General features: G+C 39.2%; 5 protein-coding genes and 1 long non-coding RNA gene across 6 annotated transcripts; all 6 read left to right on the top strand.

The window, feature by feature from the left end:
• The first annotated feature begins 154 nt into the window (after positions 1–154).
• On the top strand, positions 155–1,023 carry LOC133495934 (cytochrome c oxidase assembly protein COX19). Its single transcript, XM_061811001.1, has 3 exons — positions 155–306; positions 514–625; positions 729–1,023. The coding sequence occupies exons 1-3, from the start codon at positions 225–227 to the stop codon at positions 823–825; spliced, it is 291 nt and encodes a 96-aa protein (XP_061666985.1). The 5' UTR covers positions 155–224; the 3' UTR covers positions 826–1,023.
• A 4,560-nt stretch (positions 1,024–5,583) lies between these two features.
• Positions 5,584–6,374, top strand: LOC133495827 (hemoglobin subunit beta-1-like). Its single transcript, XM_061810805.1, has 3 exons — positions 5,584–5,743; positions 5,830–6,052; positions 6,156–6,374. Exons 1-3 carry the CDS (start codon positions 5,652–5,654, stop codon positions 6,282–6,284), a joined length of 444 nt encoding a protein of 147 aa, XP_061666789.1. The 5' UTR covers positions 5,584–5,651; the 3' UTR covers positions 6,285–6,374.
• Positions 6,375–7,962: 1,588 nt separating this feature from the next.
• Positions 7,963–8,751, top strand: LOC133495838 (hemoglobin subunit beta-1-like). Its single transcript, XM_061810846.1, has 3 exons — positions 7,963–8,122; positions 8,209–8,431; positions 8,533–8,751. The coding sequence occupies exons 1-3, from the start codon at positions 8,031–8,033 to the stop codon at positions 8,659–8,661; spliced, it is 444 nt and encodes a 147-aa protein (XP_061666830.1). The 5' UTR covers positions 7,963–8,030; the 3' UTR covers positions 8,662–8,751.
• Positions 8,752–9,042: 291 nt separating this feature from the next.
• LOC133495914 (uncharacterized) lies at positions 9,043–9,856 on the top strand. Its single transcript, XR_009793681.1, has 2 exons — positions 9,043–9,655; positions 9,731–9,856. It is a non-coding gene; the product is annotated as an uncharacterized LOC133495914 (long non-coding RNA).
• A 1,833-nt stretch (positions 9,857–11,689) lies between these two features.
• Positions 11,690–12,492, top strand: LOC133495837 (hemoglobin subunit beta-1-like). Its single transcript, XM_061810845.1, has 3 exons — positions 11,690–11,849; positions 11,937–12,159; positions 12,263–12,492. Exons 1-3 carry the CDS (start codon positions 11,758–11,760, stop codon positions 12,389–12,391), a joined length of 444 nt encoding a protein of 147 aa, XP_061666829.1. The 5' UTR covers positions 11,690–11,757; the 3' UTR covers positions 12,392–12,492.
• Positions 12,493–14,900: 2,408 nt separating this feature from the next.
• Positions 14,901–15,681, top strand: LOC133495413 (hemoglobin subunit beta-1-like). The gene is made up of 3 exons (XM_061810012.1): positions 14,901–15,058; positions 15,145–15,367; positions 15,468–15,681. Exons 1-3 carry the CDS (start codon positions 14,967–14,969, stop codon positions 15,594–15,596), a joined length of 444 nt encoding a protein of 147 aa, XP_061665996.1. The 5' UTR covers positions 14,901–14,966; the 3' UTR covers positions 15,597–15,681.
• Positions 15,682–15,712: the final 31 nt, after the last annotated feature.

The following is a 15,712-nucleotide window of genomic DNA, read 5'->3' as shown; positions in this document are numbered from 1 at the left end:
GTTTTACATCTCGTGGTTAATACAGTTAAGTTAAGTTACATAATCTGAATAAATGTGTCTTCTGTTTTTAAAATAAAATAATAATTGATAGATCAGGAGCAGGAAGGTAATCAAATTTGCGAGGATTAATTAGTAATGTCTGCCAGTACTTGGTGTGACGTCATATTCGCGCGCCAACGTCAAACCTGCGACTATTCCTCCTTTCGGTTTGCCAAATCAAAATAATGTCGACTGCAATGAATTTCGGCTCAAAGAGCTTTAAACCACGACCACCAGACAAAGGGTCGTTCCCATTAGATCACTTTGGTACGTTCAGTTTAGTTTTACGACATTTAAAAATATCTGCCGTCCGATATAAAACGCTGTAAAAGCTTTGTTACTATAATCTGGTTGTGATGACAACTTTCACTGATTAACGATAGCTACTTGTGAGTGTGGTAAGCCTCCATTGGTGACATTACTGAAATATCGTTTTAGTTAGATGCTAATTATTATTATTATTTGGAATTCCAGGAGAGTGTAAAACCTTCAAGGAGACGTTCATGAAATGCTTGCGAGACAGTAATTTTGACAATTCCAAATGCCGACTCCAGTCAAAAGCCTACCTGGAATGCCGCATGGAAAAGTGGGGTTAAATATTAATTTTTTACTTTCTATTTTATTGAAATCCTAATCACTGGAAAGAAAATCATCTCTTGATTTCTCTTGTCTCCCATATTGTATTGCAGCCAGCTCATGACAAAGGAACCACTGGAAAAACTGGGATTCAAAGACCTGGTGGATCCTCCTCCCCCAAGCCAAGCAAACGAAGATTGCAAACATTGACATGCTCCAGTAGCAATGTGCTGATGGTGTTGTGCTGAGTGTATCCAAACACTTGTGGATATGAAACATGGTTATAGCAGTGTGAAAGACTCAAAAAAGTGCACAAGCAGGTTTGAAAGAAGGTTCTAGATTTGAACATGTGTATATAAATATAAGAAGTTCTTTGCCATATTAATCAATAAACCCTTTGTACTGAAACGTGTGTATGACCTCATCCGGTCGTCTGACAAAGCAACATTGACATTGCTTTTTGGATAAATCACAGGAGTTGACGAGATTAGAAAAAAACATTCCGGCACAGCTTCTGCTGTTTAGAAGCAAAAATGACTTGACGCCGTGACAATGATCGAAATGTACTTTTATTCATCAGTTATTGCTTATTTATTGCCTATTTTGTTCATAAGACTGACTTCAGCGTTCTCATTGGGTGCTGTTTGCTCCAGTACAGTTTAATTGTTAGTGACATTTAAGTCGAGTTCGCCTATTAAACCACACAAGAAAGTCACATGACCTCACACAACTACTTCGTTTGGGTATCCCCATGCATAGATATTACATTTAGATCAACCAGCCCGGCTGATTGTTTTGCTTGCGTGGCTACCACTTTGGGGAGGTTCTCATTACTGCGAAGGCAACAGCACGCTACTCGTATTGAGATTTAGATGAACAAAAACTCACTCCCCAAGCATGGATATTTCAGCATGGAAAACACCGCATTAAATTGTAGACTCACACACCAACATCAGAATTTGCACATTCACATTTTTGTTTCTTTTTGATTTTCATGATTTGGTTAAAAAGAAGAAATAGAAGTTACTCTCTAGTTAGTCAGTGCTTGAATAATTATTTCGTTGTCTACGATTTACTCAAACAGTTTTTTGGAGAGCTACTTTTTACTCTTACTGTCGTCACATTATTGTGAAGTAACAGTAACCTTACTCGAGCAGAATATTTGGCTACTCTATCCTCTATTGCTACGCTTACATTTAAGCGACATTTTTGCTCATCAAATCAGCCAGTGTTGTATTTGTTGCAGCAGTCTGGTATTTTGTGTTGAGGTACGGTAGGGTCATGGCCCTGGGTGTGGTCCCGGCGGAACCCAACGCACACCCAACACTGGTGACGAGCTGATCTTCTACTAGATCTTGTATTAATTGGGAAATGCGCCTACAATTCTCTAATAAATTTACCCTTGTTAATGTAAAATGATGTTAATTTCTGGTTTGCTTTGGCAGAGTCAGATTTAATGGCCAAGTATGTAACAAGAACACATCTTTTCTTGCTCCCCAATATAGCCTTTTTATAAGGGTTAATTATTCTCAACTCAGGGTTAATGGTTGTCTCTCTATTTCATAAAACTTCTCTTTCAGCATTTTCAAAACATTGCGGGTACAGACCGTTCGTGTTTATTCCTTGACAGGCCAGTGCATTTAACTTTTTCCCCATGATTTTGGAGGATTATCTCAATACCATTCATGAAATTCTAGCCCGGCCTTCCCGTTATTTGAGCTAATGAGTGTTTTGCATTTTCTGGTGTATCCTCTGTACTTAGGATCATGAAATTATCTCTGAAAACATAGGTGGAGGTTGTTGCTAAACCAAATACACACATCTGTCAGTTACATTTCAATGCTTAATATTTAAAAATGAGTTCAAACAAGGGCAACATGGTGGGTCAGCTGGTAAACCAGTGGCCTCACAGTTCTGAGGTCCCGGGTTCAATCACTGACCCGCCTGTGTGGAGTTTGCATGTTCTCCCTGTGCCTACGTGGGCACTCTGTTTTCTTCCCACTTTCCAAAAACATGCAACATGTTCTCCTCGTGCCTGCACGGGTTTTCTCCGGGCACTCCGGTTTCCTCCACATTCTAAAAACATGCAACATTAATTGGACACTCTAAATTGCCCCGAGGTGTGATTGTGAGTCCGACTGTTGTCTGTCTCCATGTGCCCTGCGATTGACTGGCAACCAGTTCAGGGTATCCCCCGCCTCCTGCCTGGTGACAGCTGGTATAGGCTCCAGTACTCCCGCGACACTTGTGAGGATAAGCGGCAAAAGAAAATGGATGGATGGAGTTCAAACAAAAGGTGCAAAAGATGTGCTTTGGATGCAGAAGTAATTACCTGGTAATAAAAGTTGAATTGTGAATCTCTTGTATCGTAGTCATTTTTTTTGTACAGTACTGTTCAAAATAATAGCAGTCCAGATTGATGAAGCAGATTAAGTATATTTCAGTATATTCTTTATTGTTACGTGTCAAACAAGTCACCAGTAGATGCAGGAGATTTTCAGAAAACCAACAAGACCCAGCATTTATGATATACTGTACACACACTTAAGGCTCTGCAATTAAGCATTTTATTGAAAGGGGTGTGTTAAAAAAATAGCAGTCTTTTGTACAATCTTAGTTTGTAAGATTTACCAGTCCTTTGAATCGCGAAACTAATATTTAGTTATCCATCCATCCATCCATCCATCCATCCATCCATCCATCCATCCATCCATCCATCCATCCATCCATCCATCCATCCATTTTCTGAGCCGCTTATCCTCACCCGGGTTGTGGGAGTGCTGGAGCCTATCCCAGCTGTCAACGGGCAGGAGGTGGGGTACACCCTGAACTGGTTCCCAGGAAATCGCAGGCCACATCAAGACAAACAACAGTCACAATCACACTTAAGGGCAATTTAGAGTGTCCAGTTAATGCATGTTTTTGGGATGTGGGAGGAAACCGCAGCACCCGGAAAAAAACACGCAGGCACGGGGAGAACATGCAAACTCAACATAAGCGGGACCTCAGAACTATGAGGCCAACACTTTCCAGCTACTCCACCATGCCGCATATTTAGTTATTTGACCAAATTTTTTTAAAAACCAACTTGTGGCACCTTTCAGCTATTATTCCACTCCGAGATTCCTTAACAACATTTCACAATTCATTTACATTTCGTTTTTCTTCAGAGACCGCATTTTTGATGTCACCCCAAAAGTTCTCGATTGGGTTAAGGTCTGGGGATTGGGCTGGCCACTCCATGACATTAACTTTGCTGGTTTAGAAGTAAGACTTTTCATGTTTACTATTGTGTTTGGGGTCATTGTCTAGTTGCAACACCCTTTTCAAGGGCGTGTCCTCTTCAGCATAATAGTATATACAGTATATTGTTTCATTTCACATGCAATTTGGCATTTACTTTTTTTATTACTCATGTACATTTATCACATACACTGGTCTTCATTCTGCTTCAGTTTCATTGCCTCATATCTGTGTAGGTATTTTAGATTTTTCTTTTTTTTTATTTGTGTGCAGAGTTATGATCCGGTTTGCTGCTGCAAAACCAGGATTTCCCCATTTCCCATTTTCTATTTTATCCTGTTTTTTTTTTTTTTTTTTTTTTGCATTACAGTTTACTTGACAAAACATTTGCACGTTTTTTTTGTCTGCAAAAAATTGGAACTGTTAACAACTTTATGGTATCTTTGTAGCAAAAACAGATGTGAATTTGGGCAGTGTATGAATGGGTGGAGGGGGCACTCCTGAAGATAACACCAGAGTGGCTTTTTGAGATAACACTCAAACATGAAAAGCCCAAAGATGTTTTTGAAGGCTCTTAGTTGATTAGGCCACAGAATTTATTGCTCTTAAAAATAATAATTATAATAATCAGATTAGTAAATAATTTTTTTCATTAAAAATAATTAAAAAAAAGGCCAGAAACATCACATATTAAACTAACAAAGAATAGAAAATTTTCCTGAAACTTTCACATTACGTTTTTAATTGTGGGCCTTTCTTTCAGCTGTTGCCATTGAAATAACAACACTGATAAAGATATAATTTGTGATCATATAAATGGATAATGATTTATTAAACAAAATACAAATTTCTGTATTTCAATTGTAATCGATCTAAACAAAATGGGTCTTCTGTGTGCTCAAATAATCCATAAGCCCATCACAAATATCTATGTCGAAGTTGTCCAACAGTACATAAACAGCCCTGCCTAAATCATTTTGTCTTTGTATTGGTTAATACGACAGTAAAAAAAAAAGCACAATTATATTTTCAATGCTAAAACATTATTATTAAATGTCTATTCACTGTGCAAAAATAATGACAAAAAACAGCAAAGCATGTTTGTATTTCTTAAGACGTCACATTCTAGTTATTTACTTGCATTCCAGAACAAAAGTGTGAGTCTGAATTGGTGCTTAAATTGAATTAAGAATGATGAAATCTCTAGTGCTCAGAATTTGAAAGGCTGTGCATGAAAGTATTTTGTGATGCTGGATGTTCTACAAGAGAGAGTAAACGGTTGTGGTATAACACATTTGTTAAGTGCTTGAATGCATGACATGATATAGAAAATCCACACATAAAGACAAATTAATTGAACATTTACAACAAAGCAATAAATCAATTTGCTTCCTGCAGGTTTGCAATGCACTTAATTAAAAGCAAACGATTTTTTTATATGTATTTTATATATATATATATATATATATATATATATATATAGATATATATATATATATATATATATATATATATGTATATGTATTTTATTTATATATATATATATATATATATATATATATATATATATATATATATATATATATATATATACGGTACACGCCTGAATAGAAACATCCAGAAAGTTCTGGAGGAGTTATCTGACAGGTTCCATCTCCACCCTATCATAGCTGCTTCTCGGAAAGGGTGGAGGGAACTCGGGGATGTTTAAATAGACAAACTCATCAGTTTTGAGGACTATTCGGCTTTTTCTCTTCAAGCCTGAAGCAAAAAAAAAAAAAACAAGCGACAACATGGTTGTGTGGACTGACCAAGAGCGTGCTGCCATCTCCGGCATCATGGGCGGCCTGATCTACGAGGATGACGGCCCCAAGGCTCTGTGCAGGTACAACGTGGACTAGATTTGAAATGCACCCCAGCTAGATTGGCTGTGAATCCTTCCAAACTGAGCATGTTTTGTGGGTCTTGCAGGTGTCTAATCGTGTACCCCTGGACCCAGAGGTACTTTGGCGCCTTCGGCAACCTCTACAATGCTGAAGCCATCAAGAACAACCCAAATATCGCGGCCCACGGCGTCAAGATTCTGCACGGTTTGGACCGGGCTCTGAAGAACATGGACAACATCAAGGAAACCTACGCCGAGCTGAGCGTGCTGCACTCTGAGAAGCTCCATGTGGATCCTGACAATTTCAAGGTAAAGAAGATTTTTTTTTTTAAATATATTTTTTTAATTTTTCAAGTATTTTGTCACAATCATGGATCTCAATTTGCTCGCTTTGTTTTTGTGTCTCACACAGTTGCTGGCTGACTGTTTGACCATCGTCATTGCTGCCAAAATGGGAAATAGCTTCAACCCAGAGATTCAGGCCGCTTGGCAGAAGTTCTTGTCAGTGGTGGTGTCCGCTTTGGGACGGCAATACCACTAAACCCACATGCTTGTCATGGGGATTCAACATATGTTGTCATATGTTTGTTTTCTCCAAAAAGTAATAAAAGCTCACTGAAGCAAAAGACAATGGTGGAATTGTTTATTTCAATGTCATGGCTCGTTTACTGATGTCGGCATGATGCTTTTTTTTTTTTTTTTTTTTTTCTATGAGGAACTAACAAAGTAACACAGATACTGAATAAAAACGTTTTGTGTCAAAGTGCATATCCAAGTGCAATTTTGTGACCGAAGCAAACCTCAGAATGCACAACATCATCGGGCAGGGGGCGGGGTCCATCCTGAACTGGTTGCCAGCCAATTGCAGGCTATACTTTTCAATATATTTTAAAAATATTTAGCAACAATCTGCGGCAGGACTGGTGAGAGCGTCTGCTTCACAGTTCTGAGGACCAGGGTTCAAATCTCGACCCCGCCTGCATAGTGTTTGCATGCTCTACCTGTGCCTGTTCCTGTGTGTGTGTGTTTTCCCATGCACTCTGGTTTCCTCTCACAACCCAAAAACCTTCATGTTAGGGGGGCAACCAGTTCACGTCCTGCAAGAAGAAAGCTGGGATAGGGTCCAGCACTCCCTCTGACCCTTGTGTCAAAAATGACATTTTACCTACGATCGGGCACGTCCATGTATGGACAGTGGAACTGGTTAATTGAGCCGGGGAGACGTTTAGTTTTTTTTCTTGCAGTGACGCTTTTAGATAATTCAGCCACAGAATGTATTGCTCTTATAATCATAATAATTCGAATAATTTGATTTGTACACATTTTTAAATAAAAAAAAATAAAAATATTAACAGTTGAAATTACAAAGAATAGAAGAGAAAATCTTCATGAAACTTTCATACTAAGTTTTTAATTATGGGTCTGTTTTTCAACTGTTGCCATTAACATAACAACACTGTTAAAAATATAAATTGATATTATATCAATGGGAGAATGACCTTTTAAAAAATGTAATTTCTATTTTTAAATTGTCATGAAAACATTGTGTGTGTGTTCAAGTAATTCGTTCGACCATCACAAAAGTTTAAGTCAAAGTTGTCCAAAAAAAATTGCTATCCAAGACAGATTATATTTTGAATGCTAAAATATTATTATTAAAATAATTATTTAGAAAGAATGATGGTGGCAAAGCATGTTTTTATTTCTTGGCTAAGGTGTCACATTTACTGCTGTCATATTTACTTGCATGCCTGAACAACAACAACAAAAAAGGTTTCTTCTGAGTTTGAATTGATGCTTAAATTTAATTAAGAATGATAAAATCTCTAGCGGTCAGAATTTGGTAGACTGTGCAAGAAAGTATTTTGTGATGCTGGATGGTCTCCAAGACAAAATAAATGTTTGTGCTATAACATATTTTTTATTAAGTGCTTAAATGCATCACATTAAATGAGAAATCCACACATATAGACAAATAAATTGAACATTTACAACAAAGCAATAAAATAACTTGCTTCCTGCAGGTTTGCAATGCACTTCATTTCATGCAAATTATTATTATTTTTTATATGCAGTATATGTATATGCAGTACACGCCTGAATGGAAATATCCAGAATGTTCTGGAGGAGTTATCTGACGGGTTCCATCTCCACCCTATCATAGCTGCTTCTCGGAAAGGGTGGAGAGAACACGGGGATGTTTAAATAGACAAACTCATCAGTTTTGAGGACTATTCGGCTTTTTCTCTTCAAGCCTGAAGCAAAAAAAAAAAAAACAAGCGACAACATGGTTGTGTGGACTGACCAAGAGCGTGCTGCCATCACCGGCATCATGGGCGGCCTGGTCTATGAGGAAGACGGCCCCAAGGCTCTGTGCAGGTACAACGTGGACTAGATTTGAAATGCATGCCAGCTAGATTCACTGCAAATCCTCTCAAACTGAGCATGTTTTGTCGGTGTTGCAGGTGTCTGATCGTGTACCCCTGGACCCAGAGGTACTTTGGCGCCTTCGGCAACCTCTACAACGCTGAAGCCATCCAGAACAACCAAAATATCGCGGCCCACGGCGTCAAGATTCTGCACGGTCTGGACCGGGCTCTGAAGAACATGGACAACATCAAGGAAACCTACGCCGAGCTGAGCGTGCTGCACTCTGAGAAGCTCCATGTGGATCCTGACAATTTCAAGGTAAAGAAATTTTTTTTTTTAATAAATTTTTTGAATTTTTCAAGTATTTTGTCACAATTATGAATCTCAATTTGCTTGTTTTGTTTTTGTGTCACGCACAGTTGCTGGCTGACTGTTTGACCATCGTCATCGCCGCCAAAATGGGAAGTAGCTTCAACCCACAGATTCAGGCCGCTTGGCAGAAGTTCTTGTCAGTGGTGGTGTCTGCTCTGGGAAAGCAGTACCACTAAATCCAGATGCTCGATATGGGGATTCAACATATGTTGTCATGTGTTTGTTTTCTCCAAAAAGAAATAAAGGCTCACTGAAGCAAAAGACAATGGTGGAATTGTTTATTTGATTGTCATGGCTAGTTTAGCGACGTCGAGATAATGTTTTTTTTTTTTTTTTTTGTTCTTTACACACAACTACGAGAAACTAACTAAGTAACACAGATGCAAAACAAAAGTTTTGTGTCAATTTGCATGTCCATGTGCAAGTTTCTTACCAAAGCAAACCTTAGAATGCACAACATCGTTTTTCTCTAGATTGAGATTCGCCATCCATTTTTGTAACCGTTGGGTCTCGGTTGAGCTGGAGCTTATTCCAGCTGACTATGGGGAAAAGGGATCCTACACCCTGAACTGGTCGCCAGTGAGTCATAGGGCTCACAGAAACACCATTTACTCTTAAAACCACATAATCACCGAGTGGGTACTGAACCAATGGTGTATGTACCATAATCAGATGAATGTACCACTAATACCCAACCGTTGACTAATTTAATCTTCATTTTTCAAGCCGCTCATCCACACAAGGGAGGCAGGAGTGGCGTAGCCTACTTGGGCTAACTTTTGGCCGAAAGGCAGACCACACCCTGAACTGGTCATGACTAATTTCAATTATACCTAATATTATTGACTGAGGCCAGCACGGTGGAACAGCTGATAAAGCGTTGGCCTCACAGTTATGAGGACCGGGTTCAATCCCGGATCCGCCTGTATGGAGTTTGCATGTTCTCCCTGTGCGTGCGGGGGTTTCCTCCGGGCACTCCAGTTTCCTCCCACATTTCAAAAAGATGTAACATTAATTGGACACTCTAAATTGCCCCTAAGTGTGATTGTGAATGCAGCTGTTTGTATCGACGTGCCTGTGATTGGCTAGGAGCCAGTTCAGGGTGGACCCTGCCACCCTACCAATTGACAGTTGAGATGAGCTCCAGCACTCCCCGTGACCCTTGTGAGGGTAAGTGGCAAATAAAATTTATGGATGGATTATTGACTGATGGTATTGTGGTTTGCACGCCTGACTTTGGTGCAGGCAGCGTGGGTTCGATTCCTGCTCAGTGATAGTGTCGATATCTACCCTGCGACTGACTGGTGACCAGTTCAGGGTTTAGACCGCCTGAAGCCACTTGGGGTTGGCTCCAGCTCTCCCGTAACCCTTGTGAGTATAAGCATCTTGGATAATGGATAGATTATTGATATACCTCACGCTGTAGCACTGTAGTTATACTGATGCATTTATTATATATATATATATATATATATAAAACTATCAACATCCTCTTATGGAATGTCAAATAATCCATGCCCAGCTGTCAAATATTGTCACTGTAAGTAATAGTAAAAAAGTACAGACTCTGAAATAGATTTCAATACCAAAGTAAAAAGTAAAAATACTTTGTAATGTCAGTTGGATAGAATATGAGTTTGGAAAAGTTCCGTCCATTCATTTTCTGTGCTGCTTATCTTCACAAAGGTCACTGGCGTGCTGGAGCCTATCCCAGCTACCTTCGGGCAGGAGGTGGGGTCCACCCTGAACTGGTTGCCAGCTAATTGCAGGCTATACTTTTCAATATATTTTAAAAATATTTAGCAAGGTTTGACCATCTGCCTCATAGTTCTGAGGACCAGGGTTCAAATCTTGGCCCCGCCTGTGCAGTATTTGCACATTCTCCCTGTGCCTGTATGTGTGTTTTTTTCCCACGCACTCTGGTTTCCTCCCACAACCCAAAAACACTCATGGTAGGGTGACAACCAGTTCACGTCCTGCAAGAGGATAGCTGGGATAGGCTCCAGAACTCCCCATGACCCTTGTGAGGATAAGCGGCTCAGAAAATGGATGCATGAATGGTGACCATCCTATACAATTTTAGGGTAGACCACTTGGTGGCACTCAAAAATTACATTTTACCTACGATTGGGCACGTCCATGTATGGACAGCGCAACTGGTTGACTGAGCCGTAGAGAAGTTTATTTTCTTGCAGTACTGCTTTTAGAGAATTAAGCCATATAATTTATTCCTCTTATATTAATAATAATAATAATAATTTGATCTGTACACATTTTAAATTTTTAATTAAGCCACAGAATGTATTGCTCTTATAATCATAATAATTCGAATAATTTGATTTGTACACATTTTTAAATAAAAAAATAAAAATATTAACAGTTAAAATTACAAAGAATAAAATAGAAAATCTTCATGAAACTTTTATACTAAGTTTTTAATTATGGTTCTTTTTTTTCAACTGTTGCCATTAAAATAACTACATTTTTAAAAATATAAGTTGAGATCATATCAATGGGAGAATGACCTATTAAAAAAATGTAATTTCTATTTTTTAATTAATCAAAACATTGTGTGCGTGTGTATGTGTGCTCAAGTAATTCATTACACTATCTCAAAAATTGAAGTCAAAGTTGTCCCCAAAAAATTGCTATCAAAGACAGATTATATTTTAAATTAAAAAATATTATTATTATATTAATTATTTTGAAAGAATGACAATGGCATAGCACGTTTTTATTTCTTGACAAAGGTGCCACATTCCAGTTACAGTATTTACTTGCACTCCTGAACAAAAGTTTCAGCTTAAATTGACGCTTATATTGAAATAGGAATGATGAAATCTCTCGCGCTCAGAATTTGAAAGACTGTGCATGAAAGTACTTTGTGATGCTGGATGTTCTCCAAGACAAAATAAATGTTTGTGCTATAACACATTTTTTAAGTGCTTAAATGCATCACATATAGACAAATAAATTGAACATTTACAACAAATCAATAACATAATTTGCTTCCTGCAGGTTTGTTTAATGAAAATTATTATTATTTTTTATATGCAGTATATGTATATACAGTACACGCCTGTATGGAAACATCCAGAATGTTCTGGAGGAGTTATCTGACGGGTTCCATCTCCACCCTATCATAGCTGCTTCTCAGAAAGGGTGGGGAAAACTCGGGGGTGTTTAAATTGACCATAGACCTCGTCAGTTTTGAGGACTATTCGGATTTTTCTCTTCAAGCCAGAAGCAAAAAAAAAAAAAAAAACGACAACATGGTTGTGTGGACTGACCAAGAGCGTGCTGCCATCTCCGGCATCATGGGCGGCCTGGTCTACGAGGAAGACGGCCCCAAGGCTTTGTGCAGGTACAACGTAGACGAGATTTGAAATGCATGCCAGCTAGATTCGCTGCAAATCCTCTCAAACTGAACATCTTTTTGTTGGTCTTGCAGGTGTCTGATCGTTTACCCCTGGACCCAGAGGTACTTTGGCGCCTTTGGCAATCTCTACAACGCTGAAGCCATCCAGAGCAACCAAAAAATCGCGGCCCACGGCATCAAGATCCTGCATGGTCTGGACCGGGCTCTGAAGAACATGGACAATATTAAGCAAACCTACGCCGAGCTGAGCGTGCTGCACTCTGAGAAGCTCCATGTGGATCCTGACAATTTCAAGGTAAAGAAGATTTTTTTTTTTTAATAAATTTTTTGAATTTTTCAAGTATTTTGTCACAATCATGAATCTCAATTTGCTTGTTTTGTTTTTGTGTCTCGCACAGTTGCTGGCTGACTGTTTGACCATCGTCATCGCCGCCAAAATGGGAAGTAGCTTCAACCCACAGATTCAAGCCGCTTGGCAGAAGTTCTTGTCAGTGGTGGTGTCCGCTTTGGGACGGCAATACCACTAAATTCAGATGCTCGATATGGAGATTCAACATATGTTGTCATGTGTTTGTTTTCTCCAAAAAGAAATAAAGGCTCACTGAAGCAAAAGACAATGGTGGAATTGTTTATTTGATTGTCATGGCTAGTTTAGCGACGTCGAGATAATGTTTATTTATTTATTTTTTTTGCACACATCTGTACCCGTTGGGTCCCGGCTGAGCTGGAGCCTGTTCCAGCTGACTTTGGGGAAAAGGGATCCTACACCCTGCGTTCAATCACGGACCTGCCTGTGCGGAGTTTGCATGTTCTCCTCGTGCCTGCACGAGTTTTCTCCGGGCACTCCGGTTTCCTCCACATTCTAAAAACATGCAACATTAATTGGACACTCTAAATTGTGTGTGTGATTGTGAGTGGGGCTGTTTGTATCGATGTGCCTGTGAATGGCTGCCAACCAATTCAGGGTGTACCCCGCCTCTTGCCTGTTGACAGCTGGGATAGGCTTCACCCTCGTGAGGATAAGCGGCAAAGAAAATGGATGGATGGATTATTGACTGATGGTATAGTGGTTCACACGCCTGACTTTGGTGCAGGCAGCGTGGGGTCGATTGCCGCTCAGTGATAGTGTTGATATCTACACTGTGACTGACTGGCGACCAAATCAGAGTGTAGTTGGCCTGAAGCTACTTGAGGTAGGCTGCAGCTCTCCCGTGACCCTTGTGAGGATAAGCGGCTGGGATAATGGATGGATTATTGATATACCTAGCGCCGTAGGTATACTGATGCATCTACAAGTGTATAAACCAAACTATAAACATTATATATGGGTTATTCCAGAATTAGAGGGCATTTTCTGCCCCCTTATGAAATGTCAAATAATCCATGCACAACCGTCAAATATTGTCACTCTATGTAAAAGTAAAAAAGTACACACTCTGAAAAATACTTGAATACATAAGTCAAAAGTAAAAATAGTTTCTAATGTCAGTTGGATAGAATATGAGTTTTGATAACTTCCGTCCATCCATTTTCTGAGCCGCTTATCTTCATAAAGTTCGCAGGAGTACTGGAGCCTACCACAGCTACCTTCGGGCAGGATGCGGGGTCCACCCTGAACTGGTTGCAGGCTATACTTTTCAATTTATTTTAAAAAATATTTAGAAAGGTTAGACCGTCTGCCTCACAGTTCTGAGGACCAGGGTTCAAATCTTGGCCCCGCCTGTGCAGTATTTGCACGTTCTCCTTGTGCCTGTATGTGTGTGTATTTTTCCCAAGCACTCTGGTTTCCTCCCACAACCCAAAAACACTCATGGTAGGGTGACAACCAGTTCACGTCCTGCAAGAGGATAGCTGGGATAGGCTCCAGCACTCCCGATGACCCTTATGAGGATAAGCGACTCAAAAAATGGATGCATGGATGGTGACCATCCTGTACAATTTTAGGATAGACCACTTGGTGGCACTCAAAAATGACATTTTACCTACGATTGGGCACGTCCATGTACGGACAGCGCAACTTGTTGACTGAGCCCTAGATAAGTTTACTTTCTTGCAGTGACGCTTTTAGATAATTAAGCCACAGAATTATTGCTCTTATAATAATAATAATAATTATAATTATTTGATTTGTACACATTTAAAAAAAATAATTTTAAATATTAACAGGGGAAATTACAGAGAATAGGATAGAAAATCTTCATGAAGCTTTCGTACTAAGTTTTTAATTATGGGTCTTTTTTCAACTGTTCCCATTTGGAACTACAACACTTAAAAATATAAGTTGAGATCATATCAATGGGAGAATGACCTATTAAAAAAATGTGAATTTCTGTTTTTAAATTGTCATCAAAACAATATGAGTGTGCTCAAATAATTCATTTGACCATCATGAAAATTCATGTCAGTTTTCCAACAGCCTTGCCAAATAAAATTGTCCTTTTAATGGTCAACATGACATTTAAAAAAATTGATATCCAAGCAAGATTATATTTGAAATGCTAAAATATTATTAATAAACGTGTATTAATTATTTGCAAAGAATGATGATGTCAAAGCATGTTTTTATTTCTTAACAAAGATGCCACATTCTAGTTATTTACTTGCACTCCTGAGCAAAAGTTTGAGTTTGAATTCATGCTTAAATTGAATTAAGAATGATAAAATCTCGAGCAGTCAGAATTTAGTAGACTGTGCATGAAAGTACTTTGTGATGCTGGATCCTCCCCAAGACAAAATAAATGTTTGTCTTATAACACATTTGTTAAGTGCTTAAATGCACCACATGAATTGGGAAATCCACACATAAAGACAAATTAATTGAACATTTACAACAAAGCAATAAAATAATTTGCTTCCTGCAGGTTTGCAATGCACTTAATTTAATCAAAATTTTTTATATGCAGTACACGCCTGAATAGAAACTTCCAGAAAGTTCTGCAGGACTCTGTGGTCTATCTGATGGGTTGCATCTCCAGCCTATCATAGCTGCTTCTCGGAAAGGGTGGAGAGAACACGGGGATGTTTAAATAGACAAACTCATCAGTCTTGAGGATTATTCAACTTTTCTCTTCAAGTCAGAAGCAAAAAAAAACAAGCGACAACATGGTTGTGTGGACTGACCAAGAGCGTGGTGCCATCACCAGCATCATGGGTGGCCTGATCTACGAGGAAGACGGCCCCAAGGCTCTGTGCAGGTACAACGTGGACTAGATTTGAAATGCAAGCCAGCGAGATTCGCTGCAAATCCTCCCAAACTGAGGATGTTTTGTCGGTCTTGCAGGTGTCTGATCGTTTACCCCTGGACTCAGAGGTACTTTGGCGCCTTCGGCAACCTCTACAATGCTGAAGCCATCAAGAATAACCCCCAAATCGCGGCCCACGGCATCAAAATCTTGCGTGGTCTGGATCGGGCTCTGAAGAACATGGACAACATCAAGCAAACCTACACTGAGCTGAGCATCTTGCACTCTGAGAAGCTGCACGTGGATCCTGACAATTTCAAGGTAAAGTAGAGCAATTTTTTTTTATTTTTCAAGTATTTTGTCACAATCATGAATCTCAATTTTTTTTAATTCAATTATTTTGTTTGTGTGTCTTGCATAGTTGCTGGCTGACTGTTTGACCATTGTCATTGCTGCCAAATTGGGAAATAGCTTCAACCCAGAGATTCAGGCCGCTTGGCAGAAGTTCTTGTCAGTGGTGGTGTCTGCTCTGGGAAAGCAGTACCACTAAACCCAGATGCTCGATATGGGGATTCGACATATGTTGTCATGTGTTTGTTTTCTCCAAAAAGAAATAAAAATCCACTGAAACAAAATACGTCTTGGATAATTTAGTGACATCAGACA

The sequence above is a fragment of the Syngnathoides biaculeatus genome, chromosome 22 (genome assembly GCF_019802595.1).
Source record: "Syngnathoides biaculeatus isolate LvHL_M chromosome 22, ASM1980259v1, whole genome shotgun sequence".
NCBI lineage: Eukaryota > Metazoa > Chordata > Actinopteri > Syngnathiformes > Syngnathidae > Syngnathoides > Syngnathoides biaculeatus.
This window is presented reverse-complemented; position numbering and strand designations above follow the sequence as displayed.

Excerpts from the sequence above, each read along its gene's own strand:
- LOC133495413 (XM_061810012.1), top strand. The coding sequence starts at position 14,967 with ATGGTTGTGTGGACTGACCAAGAGCGTGGTGCCATCACCAGCATCATG. Across the intron at positions 15,059-15,144 it reads GGCCCCAAGGCTCTGTGCAG|GTGTCTGATCGTTTACCCCT; the intron begins GTACAACGTGGA and ends TCGGTCTTGCAG. Across the intron at positions 15,368-15,467 it reads TGGATCCTGACAATTTCAAG|TTGCTGGCTGACTGTTTGAC; the intron begins GTAAAGTAGAGC and ends TGTCTTGCATAG.
- LOC133495934 (XM_061811001.1), top strand. The coding sequence starts at position 225 with ATGTCGACTGCAATGAATTTCGGCTCAAAGAGCTTTAAACCACGACCA. Across the intron at positions 307-513 it reads GTTCCCATTAGATCACTTTG|GAGAGTGTAAAACCTTCAAG; the intron begins GTACGTTCAGTT and ends TTGGAATTCCAG. Across the intron at positions 626-728 it reads CTGGAATGCCGCATGGAAAA|CCAGCTCATGACAAAGGAAC; the intron begins GTGGGGTTAAAT and ends ATTGTATTGCAG.
- LOC133495827 (XM_061810805.1), top strand. The coding sequence starts at position 5,652 with ATGGTTGTGTGGACTGACCAAGAGCGTGCTGCCATCTCCGGCATCATG. Across the intron at positions 5,744-5,829 it reads GGCCCCAAGGCTCTGTGCAG|GTGTCTAATCGTGTACCCCT; the intron begins GTACAACGTGGA and ends TGGGTCTTGCAG. Across the intron at positions 6,053-6,155 it reads TGGATCCTGACAATTTCAAG|TTGCTGGCTGACTGTTTGAC; the intron begins GTAAAGAAGATT and ends TGTCTCACACAG.
- LOC133495838 (XM_061810846.1), top strand. The coding sequence starts at position 8,031 with ATGGTTGTGTGGACTGACCAAGAGCGTGCTGCCATCACCGGCATCATG. Across the intron at positions 8,123-8,208 it reads GGCCCCAAGGCTCTGTGCAG|GTGTCTGATCGTGTACCCCT; the intron begins GTACAACGTGGA and ends TCGGTGTTGCAG. Across the intron at positions 8,432-8,532 it reads TGGATCCTGACAATTTCAAG|TTGCTGGCTGACTGTTTGAC; the intron begins GTAAAGAAATTT and ends TGTCACGCACAG.
- LOC133495837 (XM_061810845.1), top strand. The coding sequence starts at position 11,758 with ATGGTTGTGTGGACTGACCAAGAGCGTGCTGCCATCTCCGGCATCATG. Across the intron at positions 11,850-11,936 it reads GGCCCCAAGGCTTTGTGCAG|GTGTCTGATCGTTTACCCCT; the intron begins GTACAACGTAGA and ends TTGGTCTTGCAG. Across the intron at positions 12,160-12,262 it reads TGGATCCTGACAATTTCAAG|TTGCTGGCTGACTGTTTGAC; the intron begins GTAAAGAAGATT and ends TGTCTCGCACAG.